General features: G+C 45.3%; 1 protein-coding gene across 3 annotated transcripts in view; it reads right to left on the bottom strand.

Annotated features, from left to right (window-relative positions):
* The window catches only part of PRKG1 (protein kinase cGMP-dependent 1), a 1,260,290-nt gene that overhangs the window by 219,770 nt on the left and 1,022,031 nt on the right, over window positions 1–18,489 (bottom strand). For all 3 annotated transcript variants that reach the window (XM_078434117.2, XM_078434116.2, XM_078434118.2), the window contains exon 6: window positions 4,150–4,227. In XM_078434117.2, the coding sequence (XP_078290243.1) occupies window positions 4,150–4,227 (78 nt within the window). The remainder of the gene's footprint in view (window positions 1–4,149; window positions 4,228–18,489) is intronic.

Here is an 18,489-nt window from a genome sequence, read left to right as displayed (position 1 = left end):
TCCACTGCGTGTCCTAACCCACTCTCCCAAAATGCCTGCCGTGCATCTCATGGTCATGATCCCCTTTCTAATGTCTGTAATATAATGTGTGTGCCTACGTGCCCTCACAACTCATTCCAGGCATAAATACTAGATATTTTCCTGTTGTTGAACCTCATAAAAATGAGAGCATACCACATGTATTCTTCGGTGACTTGCTTCTTTTGAGCGGTATTGTATTTGAGATTTCTCCAATTCTCCCATGTTAATACACAATGCTGAAGTTCATTTCCTCACTTTACATATTATCCCATTATATGAATATATATATCCCATTATATATGTCCCATTATATACATACATACACATTTCATTAATTCTTCTAGAGATATAAATGTGTTTCTTCCAGATTTACCTATATAATTACTGTTCTATCTCATGACTTCCAGACAGTTCTCTTGCCTTACTGTAATGACTGTGGCATTGAGTTGCACATTGAACAGAAGTGCTGATAATGCTCATTTTATCTTGTCCTTGGTCTACAAGGAAGAGCTTCTCATGCTTCACTCTTACGTACCCATATACAAATAAAATTTCCATAATTTCCATATTCAACAACATCAAACATCATGATAAACCAATCTGTTTACCCAACACGCTCAAACAATTAATTCTAAGCAAAGCCATCTGGTTTTAAATGGCATTTAATGGACAAGAGTTTTCGAATCACATTTTTTCCTAACAGTAGCATATTAGATATGTTGAACAGAATCAGAAAATCAAAATGTATTTGAATCATTACTGCAACTCTGAAGTTTTGCCTAACAATCCTGTTCAATCTTGGCTCAACTTCTTTCTGGAGAGAGTTCAATTTTTGATGTAACACAGCTACAGGGCCATACGCACAAAATTTGGGCAAAGATAGTTTTCACTGCTCCTTTGTGAATTCTTTGATATCTTATAGTTCATGGTTGGGTGGAAAGGAACGTCATGTTTCCAGGCAACTGGAATATACAGAGAACTAACTCAGCTTCTAGAAGAGGCAGCAACAAGTACTGTAGACATCACTGTAAGCGTTTTACTCAAGGTGTAGAACAATCAGTTTGTGGAGGTTTAACGGGGGAAAAACACGTATTTTGGAGTTTCTCCCTTTGTGTGCAAGTGCTTCATGGGAAAATAAAAAGCCTTACACTTAAATGAATGTCTTGAGTGGGGGGAATCCACTTGTAACTCTAGCTGCCTGTGGGTGTCTTATGACATGCTCTAAGGAAAAGCCAGTTCAGGGGTAACAGGGAAACGATCTTTGCAAGGGTTACCCTTTGTAATTTTTTAAACACATAAGAAAACAAGTTTACATCTGTATACCTAAAGCAAAGCATAGAGATTCAGAAAATTTCAATTCTGCAACCTGCTGGCCTGCTTACTTGAAGGCTCTTGTTACTTTTCTCTCCTGTTCCATCCCACTGGGACTTAAGCGGGTTCAACGCCTGCCCCTCAGGATTTTATATACTGATTCCAATACACGCATACAAGAATTAGTATAATTAATATACTAATATCATATCTTAATAATCATATAATTAATGTGATTAAAAATCATAGCAGCTAAGTCGCAGGACATGAAAAACTAGTTATGGAAAAATCTACGGCTGGTTTAAAAAACATCTTGAATGTGTCAAAAGAGTCTAACATATTCTTTCTACTTCTCTCCCAGGATCCCCATGGTGCTCTGAAATATTGCCAAGGGAATGGGCTCCCGCGGTGTCATTTCCTTGTTATTTCTGTTGATGCATAATACAAAACTCATAAAGTAGCACCCCTAATGCACCTGTTTTAAACTCAAACTGGTTACAAACCACAGGTTCCTTTAGGTAGTGCTAGGAATTTGCAGTAATGGGGTAATTACAAAAGTCTGTCAGAAATTCATCATAAATGGATAAATGTATCATCCCATGAGAGCAAAGGATTAGCAAAGTGATAAAGAAAAAAAAAAATCCAGACTGTCGGGACAAAAAGTCCCCCTGTGGCCTACTGAATCATTTATATCCATGAGGATTTTCAATTTCTCCTGATTCTTTAGCAAATGTTCAGAAATAAGACAGTAAATGGTAAAGCTCCAATAATTTATACATAAACCACAAAATGTTAAGGTTTCTTAGCCTCTAACACTGGGCCATTCAGAACACAGTTTTCACTGTAACTGTGGTCGGACATGTCATTTCTTGATGTCCTCAAGATGCTGGCACCTGACATCTATGTCTGTCCCAGGCTTTCTGCGATCCGTCAACAGAACAGGTATGATACAAACACAGCCGGTGCCATCTTCGCTTTAGTGACATGTCACTGGTGTAAAGTCGGACACATTCTTGAGTCAAAATCGTTTCAGAGGGGATTATCTAACCTGTGACCCAGCAAGATTTATAATCTTTCACGTATCCTGTTCACTGTGGGTCTGTAAATCGCTTTCCTTTTTTCACATGAGCCATAAAGTACGAGAGTCAGTCGTATTTGTTCAATTAGAAGAAACAGACTTATTTACATTTTAGAAATCGCTTCTTCATTTACAAATTTTAATTGGGGCGCCTGGGCGGCTTAGTCGGTTGGGCATCCGACTTTGGCTCAGGTCACCATCTCACGTCATGAATTTGAGCCCCACGTGGGGCTCTGTGCTGACGGCTTGGAGCCTGGAGCCTGCTTCCGATTCTGTGTCTCCCTCTCTCTCTGCCCCTCCCCCACTCATGCTCTGTCTCTCAAAAATGAATAAACATTAAAACATTAAAATAAAGAAACAAAATTTTAATTTACTTTTCAAATAAGCTCTATGCCCCACACGAGGCTCGAACTCACCACTCTAAGATCAAGTCACATGCTCTACTCACTGAATCCAGTCAGGCACCCCTAAACTTACTTACATTTCAAAATAACAATTAGAAAAATGAGAACTGCTGTACACATTCCCTTCCACCGGCATTTCCTTCCCTGTCGCTAAGTATGTACAAATTCCTCTTAAGGATGCCTTATGATGAAGCAAAATAAGTTCAGATCATTAGATATAAATATCATATATTATAACTTACAAGGTTATGACTTCACTGATGAAAGGAAATGTAAGGTATTTTTAGGGTGTTAGAGCATACATCTGCATAAGTTGCCGTTTTCCAATTCACTTAATTTATTATTTAGTTTTTAAATACAAGTTAAAGTAGATTTCTAATGCTTCAAAGTTAATATAAAAGCATAAATTATGATTTTTCATTCATATCCTTTGTCTACCCCATATTTATCCTTTCCCCTATAATTTATCACTTTTAATAGATCCTGTTTAATAGGTTTATCCTTTCCCTTATAACATCACTTTTAATGGATATTAAGAAGTATCCATTGAAAATTTCTTTATGAAGACATAATAAAACATGAATATATTTATATCCTTGATGTTCTCGGTGCTAAGCAACTTGCCTAAGAATACTGAGACTGATAAGTTTTATAGGGGGATTCAGACTTGGGCCATTTATTTTATTTTTATTTCATTTTATTATTATTATTTTTTGAGAGAGAGAGAACATGGACAGGGGAGAGGGGCAGAGAGAGAGAGAGAGAGAGAGAGAGAGAGAGAGAGAATCTCAAGCAGGCTCCAGGCTCAACATGGAGGCCAACACGGGGCTCGATCTCACTAACCTGGGGATCATGACCTGAGCTGAAATCAGGAGTTGGATGCTCAACTGACTGAGCCAGGAGTCCCTGGACCATCTGATTTTAAAGCCCTGGTGTTCTACCATAGCTATGTTACTGCTTCTAATGATGAGACGGAACTTTTCATTTTTGTTTTTGTTTTTTCCTGTTGAGAATTTCTGAAGTCACCTTAGTCTGTTTCTTGTTTAACTATATAATTTAAATGGGAATCTTCCCATTTATGCAGACATGTCAGTGGCATCTAGCATCATGGTTATTAAATTATAGAACACAGGTTATTTTCTGGTCTTCAGAGTTCTACTTACTCTTCCTCCAGCACCATTTTTGGGAGGTCCTTTCTCAAATGTTTCTCTATCCGTTTCAGAAGATGGAAAAGCTCGAACAGCTCACGCCCCGTGCGCACGATCCTCCAGGGGTCATTGATGCTCCCCAGGCCCCGCCCCACCGTGCAGCCCCCTTTGGTGCTCGAGGGCTTACCGTGCCTTTGCTGATGATAAAGAACGTGTCCCCTCTGGCACCTTGCCTGATGATATACTCCCCATTCTCATAGTGGGTCTGTAAAACAGAAACAGTAATAGAAAAAAAACATGAAGAAGGGAGTAATATCACAAACAGCTCAACCTCTTCAGATGTCAGCTCTGCAGGGATGCATTCACCCTGATGGAATTTTCCCCAAGCCAAGAATCGATCACGATTTAAGAGTAACAGTGAATGAGCACAACAATCACAAAGAAATCAGGTTTATCATGCTTGCGTTTAAAACTGTTTCGTTAATGCCATTTTTCTGGGTGATTATATTCCGATCTTTAAATTCATTCATTTTAATAGTTTGAAAAAAATATTCTCTCTCCCATCAACTGAGCATGAAATAAAACAGCAGAGCTGCTAATTAAACTGGTCTTTTTATTGTGTCATTCTCGTTTGGGTTTTAGTATTTTTATGATGATACCCTCCCCTCCCCTCCCCTCCCCCTGCTTTTTTTGTAGAAATTACTGTGGCATCTAAAGATCTTCATTTGGAAACCAGATTGATTTTCACTGTGGGTTACATGGTCTTAGGGTGAGTCTGAAGGCACTGCCTCATGCTTTCGCGCCCTTGCTTCGGTCATTTAGATTCGGCCCCTGTCAAACGGAATGTCTTCATTTTATGGACTGAATTCTGGTCCAGCATCTGGGAGCTCATCAGCCAGCAAATGAAGAGCAAAGTAAGGCTGCAAAAGGGTCATCATTCAGTGTGTCAGAGCTCAGATTTGGACACAGTCACTAGGTCCGTTCCCAGGGTGAAGATCACTCCTGCCATGAACAAAAGTAATTTCTATAAGGCGAGGTGGGAAAAAGTATATTGCTGGGTCAGGAGCTATAACAGAAAAATGACACTGTGCCATCTGGCGACACTCCTCTCTGTGGCTCAGCAAGGGAGCCGTATTTGGGGAAAGAAAACGTACTTTATGCACTCCCTAGGAAACAGATTTCATGGCTTACATGGGGTATCCATCAGGCCAACGACTGATTTGTCCTCATGTACTTCACTACTATGTTCCTTAATGCTACTGTCTATTCACTCTTTTTTTAATGTTTATTTATTTATTCTGAGAGAGAGAGAGTGCTAATGCACAGTGGGGGAGGGGCATAGAGAGAGGGAGAGACAGAATCCCAGCAGGCTCTGTGCTGGCAGCCCAGAGACGGATGTGGGGCTCGAACTCACAAAACCATGAGATCCTCACCTGAGCCAAGACCAAGAGTCAGACACTTAACCAACTGAGCCACCCAGGTGCTCCCATCCACTCTTACAACCGCCTTTTGTTAGTACCTAACCGTGAGAACAGCCATAACTTCTTTCGTATATCTAGAAAATTAACGTATTAATTTTCCTTTTTTTTTCTTTTTACTCGTAACAAGTTATAAAAATAGGATTATAGAGTGCATATTCTTCAACTGATTTACTTCATGTAAGAAGCTATCCACGCTCCACTGTCACGACAGTGACAGTGTTGTTTGGGAAAGAAAAGGTCTTTACGACATGCAGATTTTGAAAAAAAAATGCCTCGATCTCACCAACATATCTGAGCGCCTCCGAGTCAGGCCCGGTTCTAGGCACTGATGATACAAAGAGGGGTAGGACAAAAATCTCAGAGCAGTAACCATCCACTGAATGTTTCTCCTATGGTGCAACATTCTACAGGCACACAGTCCAATACAGTAGCCTCTGGCCACATGCGGCCACTGAGCAGTGACATGTGGCCAGTGTGTCTGAGAAACTGAATGTTTTTGTGTATTTCATTGCCTAGATTTTTATCCTTAGTAACACCGATGTTATATTATGTTCCATTTATCTTCCTCTTTGTCATATTTCTCACTTGCTTCCTAATCTGAAACCTCTTGAAACCCCCCCAAACAAGCCAGGGTGCAAACGCCATACTCCACGTTGGTAGGGTTTGGGTCCGGTCTGTTGTCCAGCCTCACACTTTCCCCAGGCTTCCCCATGGAGAAGGTTCTTGAGCCCCAACAGTAGTATGAGGATAAGTCACCGCTGTCGGGCAGGACAAAGTCTCTCCGAAAAGAAGAGTATTCGCAGCTTACAAGAGACCACGTAATGGTAGCAGAAACGCTGTTATTTTGGAAAAGGTAGAAAAATGCAAACAAAAAGCACCAAAACTGGAAGAAACTTTAGCTCATCTGAGCTCATTTTTACTTATCTCCTTAACAGCACATTCCTCCCCATGTGACTGTCCTTTCCTTTCAGAAAGCCACAGTGATTTATACTGTATTACCCTACATACCTAAGTGCGAAAGTAAGGCTTTCTCAGGGACAACACACTGCCATCTTGACGCAGATAATCCTTTGCTGGTGGGAGCTGCCCTGGCCAGCTGTTGGGTCTCTAGCAGCCACTGTCGCCTCTATCCCCTGGATTCCAGAGCTGCTTTAAATCCCAAAAGTGAACTTTGTGGCAACCAACAATGTCACAAGACATTGCCAATTACCCTGGGGGGGGGGGGGGGCAAAACTGTGCCCAGTTGAGAATGTGTGAGCTAAATCTTTTATGGTTTTCTGGACCTGAAATGGCAATTTATGATGTCTCTTGATAGTGTGTGTGAACCAGATCATTCTTTGGCTTCCCTCAGTGTCGGCTTGGATCCCTGCAAGGTCTAAGGCCTCACGCTTGTGGTGAGCATTGGGAGCCGGTCACTAGCTGGGGGCACGCCTCTGACTGTCAGCTTCTGCCCTGGCCCACGCAGGCCTCTCTGGGGGGAATGCCTAGTCTCCTCCACAGCATGGTGATCTGGGGGAGAGCCACTTTCTTCTATGGCGGCTGGCCTCCAAGGGCGCAAAAGCAGAAGGTGCCAGGCTTTCCCAAGGCCCAGCCTGGGAACAGGTCCTGTATCATTTGTGCTACACTCAGAGGGTTCAAGCAGGCCCCAGATGCAAGAGGAGGGGGCTGCACAGAGGTATGAACCTTAGGAGATGGGGTGCATCAGGGCTACTGAAACAGTCTCCCACAGACCTCACGCTTCACATGCATGAGACGGAGCTCCCGACCTTCTCCCAGCCCTGCCTCTCCGTGACTTTTCTCCATCACTGATGACAAGCGCATCTTTCCTGGTACTTGTCCAATCGTCTTGGAGTCCCGTTTGACTCTTCCGTCTTGTAGGCCCACAACTACTCTGTCAATACGCCCACGGTCTCCACCTTCAGATTATACCCAGAACGCAGTGACTCTTCAGTGTGCTTTTCCAGCCGCCATGTTCTCCTGCCCCGTCACCTCCTAACTGGGATATCCACTCCTACCCGACCCCTTGGTCCCCCTTCTTACCTAGCAGCCAGGCGATGCTGTTAACACACAGTCAGCCCATCTGCCCCCATGTGCACGGGGCCCCACAGAAGCTGCAAGGTACTAACGGCTTCTGCTCCTTTCCTTCGCTGGCCCCACCACCCACCTCCCTCCCTCGCACTAAGCCTGCTCTATTCACACCACTTTTCTTGCTGTACCTTGAACACCCGGGCCCATCTCAGCGCCTCTGCGTAGGCTCTGTCCTCTGCCTGAGATACCCCTCCACGCCGCATAGCTCAGAAGGAGCTATCTCAGGAGAGGAAGGTTAGCAGAGGGCTGACGGACAGAAGCAAGGGCATCAAGGAATGCTGAAGGTAAAGTAAACCGAGAGCTGGAACCAATCCTTTTGATAAAGAAGGATCCACCGGCAGCCCCAGAGAGACTGCCCTCTCTCTTCTCTACCCTTTGGTATCCCGCTGGGGCTCCCTGTTGGCTGGGGTCAGCTGGGAGTCAGGAGACAGTGGAGGCCTCCCAATTCAAATCAGCCTCTGGACAGACGGAAGGACCCAGGAAAAGTGAAAAGTAGGCCTGTGGGCAAGCGGAAGGCATCAGCCCCACGTTTACCATATCAGTCTTTTCTGAACCACCTTTTCCTCTAGAATGTCAGCTCCACAAAGGAATTTGTGTTTTCCCTGCTGTTCCCCCTTGCACCCAGAAGACCACCTGGGTGTTCGCTCAATACTTATCAAGTAAATGGCTTACACGGTAAGGACGCTTTGTGCCCCACACAGCGAGGGCTCTTTCCCTTTTGCTGGTTTGCACCCACCACACGGGTCCACTGCTCCAGGCACTGGGACGGGGTCAGAGCCAAGAGGGGCAGCCTCTCATCCCACAACTCCTTCTGGGGATGGAGGGCCAGAACCCTGGCAACTGTCCCCAAGAGTCTCCTTTGAGCCACATGTCTGTTCTTAAATGAGTGCCCAACAAGACGAATGGGATTCCTCTAAACGGTTTTCATGGCTCAACGTCACCCCATGGTGCTGACAAGAAAACCCTTCAAGTGAAAGCAAACCCCTAGCCATGGGAAAATGGGAAGGAGGGATTGCAGAGGAGCCCAAAGCGTGTCTGCTTCATGGAGCAACCCAAGCAGTCACTGCAAGGACAGGACTGAGACGGGGGTGGGTGCAGAAGGGGGACGAGTAATGCTGAGACACTAGGCTGTGAGAAGAAAAGACTCAAGTCACACTAGTTGTCTTCAAATCCCCTCTGAACTGTGGTGAAGCAGAAGGAAGCAGCCTCCCCGGGTGACCTTCTGGAGTGTGTGTGTGTGTGTGTGTGTGTGTGTGTGTGTGAGAGAGAGAGAGAGAGAGAGAGAACACACACACACACACACAGAGAGAGAGAGAGAGAGAGAGAGAGAGAGAAAATGAAGGGGAAGAGATCAAGGGTCTCAGTGGGCACATCAGTACAAGGAGGAAGTGGATAGAGGTCTAAGCATCTCCAAGGTGGAATGGGCCACCCAGTGGGCAGGGGACACCACGTACGGAGCACACATCAGCAGAGACAGGGTGAGCAGTGGCCAAGCCACTGGAGAAGAGACTGAGGGCAGCGCCCAAGGATGCCTCAGGGTGAACTTCAGGGCATCTTCCAGCCTTGAGATGCTTCAATTCTCGGACAGGTTGTATTTCCCCAAGATGGCCACCGAATAGGTTCCAGGCCACAAGTTGCTCTGGGTGGTGCCTTTGCCATTCTCCCATCAAGAGCTGGAACCTCACTTCCCTCCCCTTGAAACCGGGTGGCCTTAGCAGCTCTTCTGTACCAGTCTGTGTGGAAGCCATGCCGCATGACTTCCAAGGTTATCTCAGAAAGCTTCCACCTGGTTCTCAGGGGTCTCCATCCCGGAAGCCACACCAGGCTGTGAGAAGCCAGAGCCACACCTTGGAGCGATGTGCAGGGGATCTGGCTGATAGCACCACCCACACCTGGTCCCCAAGTCCCCTCACTGCAGGGAGACGCAAGAGCATAGGAGACTCCCAGCTGGGTCTAGTCTCAGCACCTGACTGTCCCCCTTTGAAGTCCCACATGTCATGGAGCAGAGACAAGCCATCCCGATAGTGTCTGAATTCCTAACCCAAGGAACCTAATCCACGTAACAAAATGGTTCTTATTTACACAGCTACGCTTTGGGGTGGTTTGTTACACAGCCCTGCATAACCCAGACCAGATCCCAGTGCTGGGCTCCCCCCTGTTCCTGCCGGCTCTGACTCTGGCTGCTCCTGGAGTTGACATCCTGCCAGCAGCTACCTCCCCACCTTTACGGTCCCAAGGGAGAGGTGAGGGGACAGTTCAGGACATAGCCCAGGCAGCTCTCAATCTCTCATACAGGGCAATGAGCACTTGCGGCCCTCATTTCAGGGCAATTTCACAATAACCCCAGGAGGGCTTCCATTAGGGAACGGGAGCAAATGGCTTCAGTGACTGGCCCAAGGTCCCACCACCACCAAGAGGCATTCAGTGCAGCATTCAGTGCAGGTGACTCTCTATCCATGCCCCGCTGTGGCCTGTGGTGGAGATGGGAGGGAAGGACGAGTCATGTCGCTCTACCTGCCCCTCTCCACCTGTGGCTGGGTCATTTGGTGTGGACAATAACCAGTGTTTCCTAGGTTGCAAAGAACAGATGTGTCCAAGTCCCTTGCAACGGCAAACAAAGAGATTGCTCACAGCTCCCCAGATGTAAGCCCCAGAAAACCCAACCACAACCGGCAAGTGGGAAGGTACCGAGTCACCAAACAGCATAGTGGTGTTCCAAATCCAGGAGTCAAATCATGGCACCAGACCCCCGTCTTCTGTCTCCCTTACCGCGCTGTCTTCCCTGAGTAGCTTCCCCTGAGGGTCCCCAGTGAGCCCCCCAGGGACGGGCTCCCCATGCTCTCTCTCTTGCGTGATTTTGCATCCTTTCGTCCCAGGGAGTGGACACTTTGAGAGGAACATCTACTGTTTATTTAATTTGTGGAAATTATCTAATGACCTTCCCGACGTCATCTGACATGGTTTTGTCACCCAACACCTACAATTTTCCTATCAGTGATTTTAGTTTACCTTTACTGGCATGTGCCACGTGTATTTCCAGGCTGAGTCAGCCTGGAAAACCCAGGATCCACGGAAAGGCCTCAGGGACGGTGGCCAAAGGCGGTGCAAGTTTGCAAAAGATAATGTCAATGATGCCATGCTCCCTGGAGACATCCGATCGCGCCTGAGGGGGAAGATGGCCAAGCAGGCTGATTCTTGAGAGTCTCTCTAATTATGCCCATCAAATGCCAGCAGTTTCATTGTTTTCTGAAGGTCACTTTGCAGCTCTGCAATTTGCTTATTTCAAATTCAATTGCAGAAAAGTACAGAAGGTAGAAGAAACGACCTGAGCAGTTCAGCAGATTCCTTTAAAGGTTTCCACGGTCATTGGGATAAAAGCCAAACTCCTGAAAATGGCCTGCAAGACCACATACAGTCTGCTCAGTGTCCCCGTTCCAACCTCCTGTCACTCCTGCCTCTCTGTCCTCCAGCCCCACCGCACCTCTGGGGTCCACTTCTCAACTACCACCGCAGTCCCTCCCTCCTGCCAGGCCCCAGCACTCCTGGTGCCCTACTGCCCACACCACTTCTCACCTCCTCCTCTTCTCCACCCGAACCTTCCCCCACCCCGAACACCCCTGGCCACACCACTTCGTTTCACTGTTCTTTCCTGGGCTTGCCGGTACTTACTTGGATGATTTTGTAATGAGGTTCCTCACCAGACGAGCCCTGCTTAATCTCCAGCTTTCTAGAACCACCCATCGTCACCTTAGCAAGGCCTCTACCTCTAACACAACAGCCAATCCCAGCTGCCTCTCGCTGTCTCCACTGTTGACCCCCTAGTCCAAGCCAAAACGATGTCCTGGATTTTTGTAACAACCCCCATCTGGCCTCCCTGCCTCAGCCCCTGGCCCTCACTGCACCCCACACCCTATGCTGTCTGTGCTTCTCTAACCAAAGTGACGGCCCAAGTAGCAAGTCAGCTGACATCACTCTACTGCTTAAAAACTCCCAATGGCTTCTTGGTGGATGCAGTTTGACATCAACAACTTCCTATGGTCTCTATAGAGTTCTCTGCATTCTAGCTCCTACCTGCCCTCTTGTCCTTACCCCTTCTGTCTTACCCACACTTGTTCTGTTTCAAAAACTCTGCTGTTGTTGTTGTTTTTCTTTTTTCTGTAGCTTGTACTCACCAGACTGGACCCACCCTCAGAGATCTGCACCCAGTAGAGCCGGTATCTAGAACACTATGCTCAAGGTCCCGGTCAACGTCTTGTTCTCTAGAACACCGTCCTCAAGGTTATTCTCAACATCTTGTTCTCTAGAACACCGTCCTCAAGGTCCCTGTCAATGTCTTGTTCTTGCCATTGAGTCTCAACAAGGCCTTTCCCGACCACTATCATAAATGGGCCTCCACCACCATTCGCTTTCTGCCCCAGCATTTAGTGACTACTTGCGGACGAACCCAACTACAAGGCACAGCACAGCCGAGCTCCCTGTGAGAAAGACCTCTCACACCCTTCATGACTGGCAGTTATCTTTCTTTTTTGTTTGCTATCTCGACCCCTCCTCCATTACCTACCACTCAGAGGATTTAGGAGATTTTATATTATAGCCATTGTTTTGCTTAGAACACTACCTAGCTAGCATTGTTCACAGAAAAGGCATTCAACTTGTAAGCTAAATGTCCAAATGTAAACAACATGTCATACCAAAGGCAATACTTTTCGAGTTAGGCAAAGCCGGTTTTCTCCTGGCTACCGGAAAGAAGGGGGGTAGCTTTGATCGTTACTATGTAGGTCTCTGGATTCTCAGAATCCAACATTAATATGTAAATGTCCACTTAGACTTTCAGTTCTCCCTGTACGTGCTGATATCGGCAAAAGCTCTGGACGACACTCAATACGGTGCTTCACGGCCTTGGTGCTGCTCTCCGGTGAATTCACAGGACGCCTTTTTAGTTTTCCATCAGACTCTACTATGGATATTAGATATACTGTGTTCCAGCTGCCAATTTTCTTTTCAGCCCCAACTCTAACACCTAATCTGTCACTGAACCTTAGTTCATGCAAACTAAAACACAATATATCATTCTGAAGTCAATTCTCACCTAAATCGTTTCAGTCAGATATCATATCATTTCGCTTCATACTTGAGTTTTTTGAAGAGCTATCCTTCATTCTTTATTAAAACATGGAACATCTATTAATTGACGCTGTCCTAACAATTAAGGGTCATGTAATATAGACCACTGGAATAATTGCTAATGATTGGAAAAATCACTACAATAAGTATGCACCACCTTTATTTGCCTGAATATCTAATAAATGCTTTGAATAGAAAATGACAGTTGGAGAATTGGTGCGTCAAGGACACGAGAAATCTTGAGTCTTGATTCCTGCCTCATTTTTTTCAGAAGACAGTTGTATCTTAGAGGAAGAGCATGATGTCAAGTAGAAAAACAACTTTCTTAAAAATGCTAGCATCTGCCTTTCTGGATCCTAAATCAGTGACGTCCTCAAAATAAACTCTTCCCTGTCCCTGATACCTCAGTTTTTTTTTCAAAGACAAGATCTCGTAATGGAAAATAAGATCACCAAACAGCTTGATCAGTCAGAAGACATGCTAGTTACATAGGTAAACAAGTATTTCTTGGCCCAAGAGTTCTCTATTTGGTAAAATTGTGCCCATTTGAGATGTCTGGACTGGGATTACCTATGGTGACAAGAAAGACCGACAGCTAGTCATTACAGGAACATACGCTTTCCACATTGTTATCCTTGATTTCTGGTGGTTTGGTCTTGGGTGAAAACTGCGGGGGAGGAAATGATCAACGAGCACACCTATAAACTAGAATTTTCTCCTCCTCCTCCTCACTCCACGGTCACCATGGATTTCATCAGAGAACTAATGCTCTACCAACAACTGACAACAATATTCTTAGTGTGTGTAGATTTTCGTAAATTGACATCTTCTTCTCACAGGACAGTAATTATCAAAGGGATAGGTCCTGTTATGAAGCTTTTTCTTACATAACATTTAACCTCATTACGGTTACAGCGTTTACTTACTCTCCTTCCTAGCCTCCGAAGAAAAATTACCCTTTCCTTCTACTACCACTCACAAATTAGCCAGAACACCAAAAGAACAAATAGACTCACGGAACATTTTTCTGACAACTCCCCTCCCGCACGCCACGATCATCCTGTCCCAACCAATTGGACATCTGGAATATAGGTTGCCGTACTATAGAATTTTTTCTACCTCAGTGCCACGCCTGGCCTTCCACTAAGAACATCCCTCATTTATCATCAGTACTTTTTCACACTTTTCGGGCAACAATAATTTGGCCCCAAGCCTGCTCAAACTAACCTGTAGAATCCTCCTTCACCAAGCCTGAACATCGGGTCCACATGAGAGACCCCGTTAGAGATTGGGTCACTCACTAATTTTAAGCACTATCATTAATCTGTGCCTTCTATGAATGAGACATCGCATTTGGCACTGGAGCCACCAAGATACCCGAGACACAGCCCCTAAGTCGAGAGGCAGCACAGCATGTTGTTCAACAGGTCCCCACCCTGCCCCCAGGAACCATCATGCCACTGAGAGGGGGAATGACAGGATTTAATAAGCAATCCACTCTTAGAGGACTCACAGGTCCCCCACAGAACCCAGACCCCTTGCAAGAAACCCAAGTTTAGGTAGAAAAGGTGGCTTTTTCATCAATACATATAACTCAGACTTCTGGAGAGACAACCTGCCTCTCGCTGCCCAAGCCACACCACCAGCCTAGCTCACCAAGACACTTTAAGACACAAATAGCTGAGGCCATGACTGTTAATCTGTGCCACTTTCATGGCTGAGGATTTGCGTCTCTGCAGCTGTCCCATGGCACATTCCTCGAGGTCCTTACAGCCCTTGATGAAACATTCCTCACTTGCCTGTGACACTGTTTATCAAACTCCTTCACCCTGAACTTTGCCTTAGAGTAATATGATCTATTCCAACTACCAGGGACTTATGCTCTGTCCTTACTACTTGAAGCATTACATTTCCATCTGCCTTGATGGTGCTATAAGGATCCTGTCTCCACTGAGATGCCCACTGTACCTGGAACCCAAGGATTGATCTATAAATCGGTCCGACCACATTGGGTAAGGTAGACGTGGTGGGAACAGAATTATCAAGCAGGTCTGTGTGTATATCTGTATGGTCAGATCCTGAGGACGTCTTGACATGTAAACCATCCTTGCCTTAACAAGGTACTGAGGTGGATTCTTACCGGCTTCCATAGTGATGAAGAGAACAGGTATAAAATCCCTGGGGTGAGAAGTCCTGGGACAGTGTAAGCTTATCTTAGGACATTAATTAATAACTTTGCCTAGATGTATCAAGCCAAGAGGCTGGCTTAGAGTCAGAATTAAGATCCTCTGCAGTGCAGTGGGCCCAGAGGTGGCTTCTTAAAAGAACACGATTGTCACCATGATGAACAGGAGTTACTGGCAGCTTTGCATCGTCCTGGAGTCCCAAGGGACCAAGGAAAGCCTTTCCTGCATCTGTTGTGTGCCCTGTCCTCAGTGCAATCCATTAAAGAAGTCATGAAATCCGTTTAGTGGATTCCAAGCAGAATTTTTTTTTAAATGAAATAAAACAGAAATGTCAAATACATGACAGAAAGATAGTATAATTTAGGTTTTTTTTTTTTAACATTTATTCATTTTTGAGAGAAAGACAGAGAGAGAGAGAGAGAGAGTGTCGAGCAGGGAAGGGGCAGAGAGAGGGAGACACAGAATCTGAAGCAGGCTCCAGGCTCTGAGCTGTCAGCACAGAACCTGATGTGGGGCTTGAACTCATGAACTGTGAGATCACGACCTGAGCCGAAGCTGGATGCTCAACCGACTGAGCCGCCCAGGAGCCCCAGGACATTATAAAAGTTTTAAATGTGTGTCTATGAATATTTATATGCATACTAAGCCCTGACATAAAATGTATTTCTCATTACCCAAACACTACTTTGACAAAATAAGTACTCTTCTTTCTTTACAAAAGCAAGAACATCTTCAGATCAGGCAGGTATGCTTAGTTCTTCAGGAATTTTGGTATCATTAATAAAAACACTAATATTGAGTGGGCTTTTAATTGTTTCACTTTCGAAAAAGTGGGTATAAGTTGAAAGTTCTGGATATTCTCGAAGAGGATGTATCGCCTCTGTTTAAAGAAATGGCACTTTGCCTCAGTTCACTGCTTTGCCTTCTCCCTCTCTCCAGTCTCTCCCCCACCCCAATCCACACCGCCCAACCTCACGTCTGCCTTCTGACAAAATGCAGTCATTTACATTTTTATTTTTGTGTATCCAAGTGCCCAATTATTCCAATCTAACATTCAGCATTTCCCCCAGTACAATAGACATGCATAGGTTTTTGTTCAACTGACAGTGAATATAGGTTTCCTTCTCTGAATCTCAAACATTCTTGAGGTCTCCGCGTCTTTTGTCTTTGCTGGCCAGACCACATCATTATCCCTTAATCCTCCTGAATACCTTCGGAGTTTATGATTCAAAGGCAGCTGCTGACACAGCAGTGACCACCTGCGCCAACTGAATCCTCCCCCTGGACACCAGACACAGGAGGGAAAACCTGAGCTGAAATTCCAAAAATGCTTGGGTTCTATTTAATGTTCAACTGAGCCCTTCGATGACATCATTTTCCAGACGGATTTTCGATCTCTGTTTTTACTTTGACAGATTTTGGATGCGAACACAGCCATCCAACTTAATGACTAAGAGTGAGTGATACCACAGCAGGAACACAAAATGCCAAAAATCTCCAAAAGGCATGCTTCATTTCAAATCTATTCATTTCACAACAGAACAAAACTGTTTATGGAGTAGACAAACTCACACTCCCATCCCACGTAATTAAACTGGAACTCAGACTTAACAATTTGATCTATAAAGGCAATTAGCTTCGGCAGAACTTGGAAATTGTTTGCCGGGACAGATTATGAAATGTGTCCCAGGAAAGCATTCAATTTACGGTCTCAGAGTCACCATCTGAAGTTTCAAGTAGAACACAGTACTCCTAAACGTACGAACCCTGTAACAAAAACGGTAGAGCGAGTCAGAAGTACGTGGAATTCATTCAACATTTTACTTCCTTAGGCTTTTAAAATAAACGTTTTGAGAAGACGCTATTCCATTTGAAGGGTATCTGGAGTCACCGAGGACAGAAAGAAGAGAAAGCCAAGAGGATGTGACTACCTGAGGGAGGGAAGGGCCCTTTATATACTGAAGGACGCAATTCTCGCCTTGAGGATATTTTCTTTCTATCTCCACTGTTTTGAGAGCGGTCTTGCTCAGAGCTGGGGTCATACAATCAACTAAGATCCTGTCCCCTTTTCTATTCCACAGTATGCCCTACAACCAGGATACGAAAGGAGAAATGCTTCTTCCAGAATGTGAAATTAGAGTGTTTATTAGAACTAACACCCAAGCGACGCACAAAACATCTAATAACTAGCTCTTCAAATGCACTGTCCAGTCAGAAAGGACACGTACTGGAGCACAGCACTGGGAACGTCCTGGATCACGGGACGTTTAGGGGCCCCAGCAATGAGCTAGGTCAGGGGTACCTGGCAAAAGTTTTGTACTAACGGGTACAACAGTATTTCGAGGGGATAACAACTTGTGCAAGCCCCTGAACAGAAGCTGTGGAAACACTCTCCCACCTTCGTATCCCTCACTAGCCCCTGCTGCGCATGTATTTTAAGGTTTCTGGATTCAGAACGAACATCATTACTGGTAATGGTAGTTGTGGTGACAGCCTCAAGAAAATAAAGTAAACCAATCAGCCTAGAACTGGAAGGGAGACTGTTTCCTAGGCAAGAGAGCCTGGCTGGGAATCACCTAGTGGTGATTAAAGGTTCGGGACAGGCCACCACAAAACAGGGGTCCTTGAGTTCAGTATGACATATGGCGCATTTCAAGCTGAAGGAGTCTGGGAAAACAGCGGAAGCAGGAAGGTTGCCCTGCCCTCTCCCCTGAATCAGGTTCCAAAATCCTCACGTGACAGGTGCCTTCCCCATTGCCCGAAGGAAAGGAGAATCCTTATCTTTGAAGACAAAGGGATCCTGAGAAGAATCCTAACAAACAGGCCTTGCTAAGTTTCTCAGAGTTTCCTACACTTACCTCCTAATCTTTGAGCTATCCTATTTCTCCACTCCTCATCCACCCTACCATAAAAATACTCCAGTCTAGTGGTTTCTTTGGGCCTCAATTTCCATATGATGGCGTCCATGCCAAGCAAAACATATATTGAATAGATTTGTATGTTCTTCTACCATCAATCCGTCTTTGTTGGTTTAATTTTCAGACCCAGTAAGGAAACCTAAGAGGCCTGAGGAAAACTTTCGCCTCTCCTACAGAGCTAAAACGTGTGTGGACACCACTGAGGAAAACACCTCCATTAGGAGGAGCGCGTACTTAGCAAAAGAACACAGACGAGGTTCAGAGAAACACATGTGAACGACATGTCCACAAGTAAGAGATTGGAGACTGGAGGGTGACAGCCCTCTTGGTCACCAGAGAAAGAGATGTGCTGTTGTCACGAGGTGTGTTTTATCAGCCTCGGCCACTTGAATGAACTACACTTTTGGATGAGCCACTTCCTTGGCTTTAAGTGAACAGGAAACATTCTCATTCCAGTGTGTTCTTCTCAGGTGTCTTGTCATCAGGAGGGATGGAGTCTGATTCTGAGTTGTGTGTGTTACAGTCCCACATCTGGAGGAGACCCCCACAGACTGGAATGTACCAGAATGGCATTTGGGTCTACATATTGGTCTTGGGTGACACCAGTATATTATACTAAAAGTACCCTGGGTGGCTCAGTCGGTTAAGCATCTGACTCTTGATTTCACCTCAGGTCACGATCTCATAGTTCATCGGATCAAGCCCTGTGTCGGGATCTGCAGTGACAGCA

Source organism: Panthera onca, chromosome D2 (assembly GCF_046562875.1).
Source record: "Panthera onca isolate mPanOnc1 chromosome D2, mPanOnc1 haplotype 2, whole genome shotgun sequence".
Lineage (NCBI taxonomy): Eukaryota > Metazoa > Chordata > Mammalia > Carnivora > Felidae > Panthera > Panthera onca.
The sequence above is the reverse complement of the archived record's forward strand: the minus strand, read 5'-3'. Positions and strand labels throughout refer to the sequence as shown.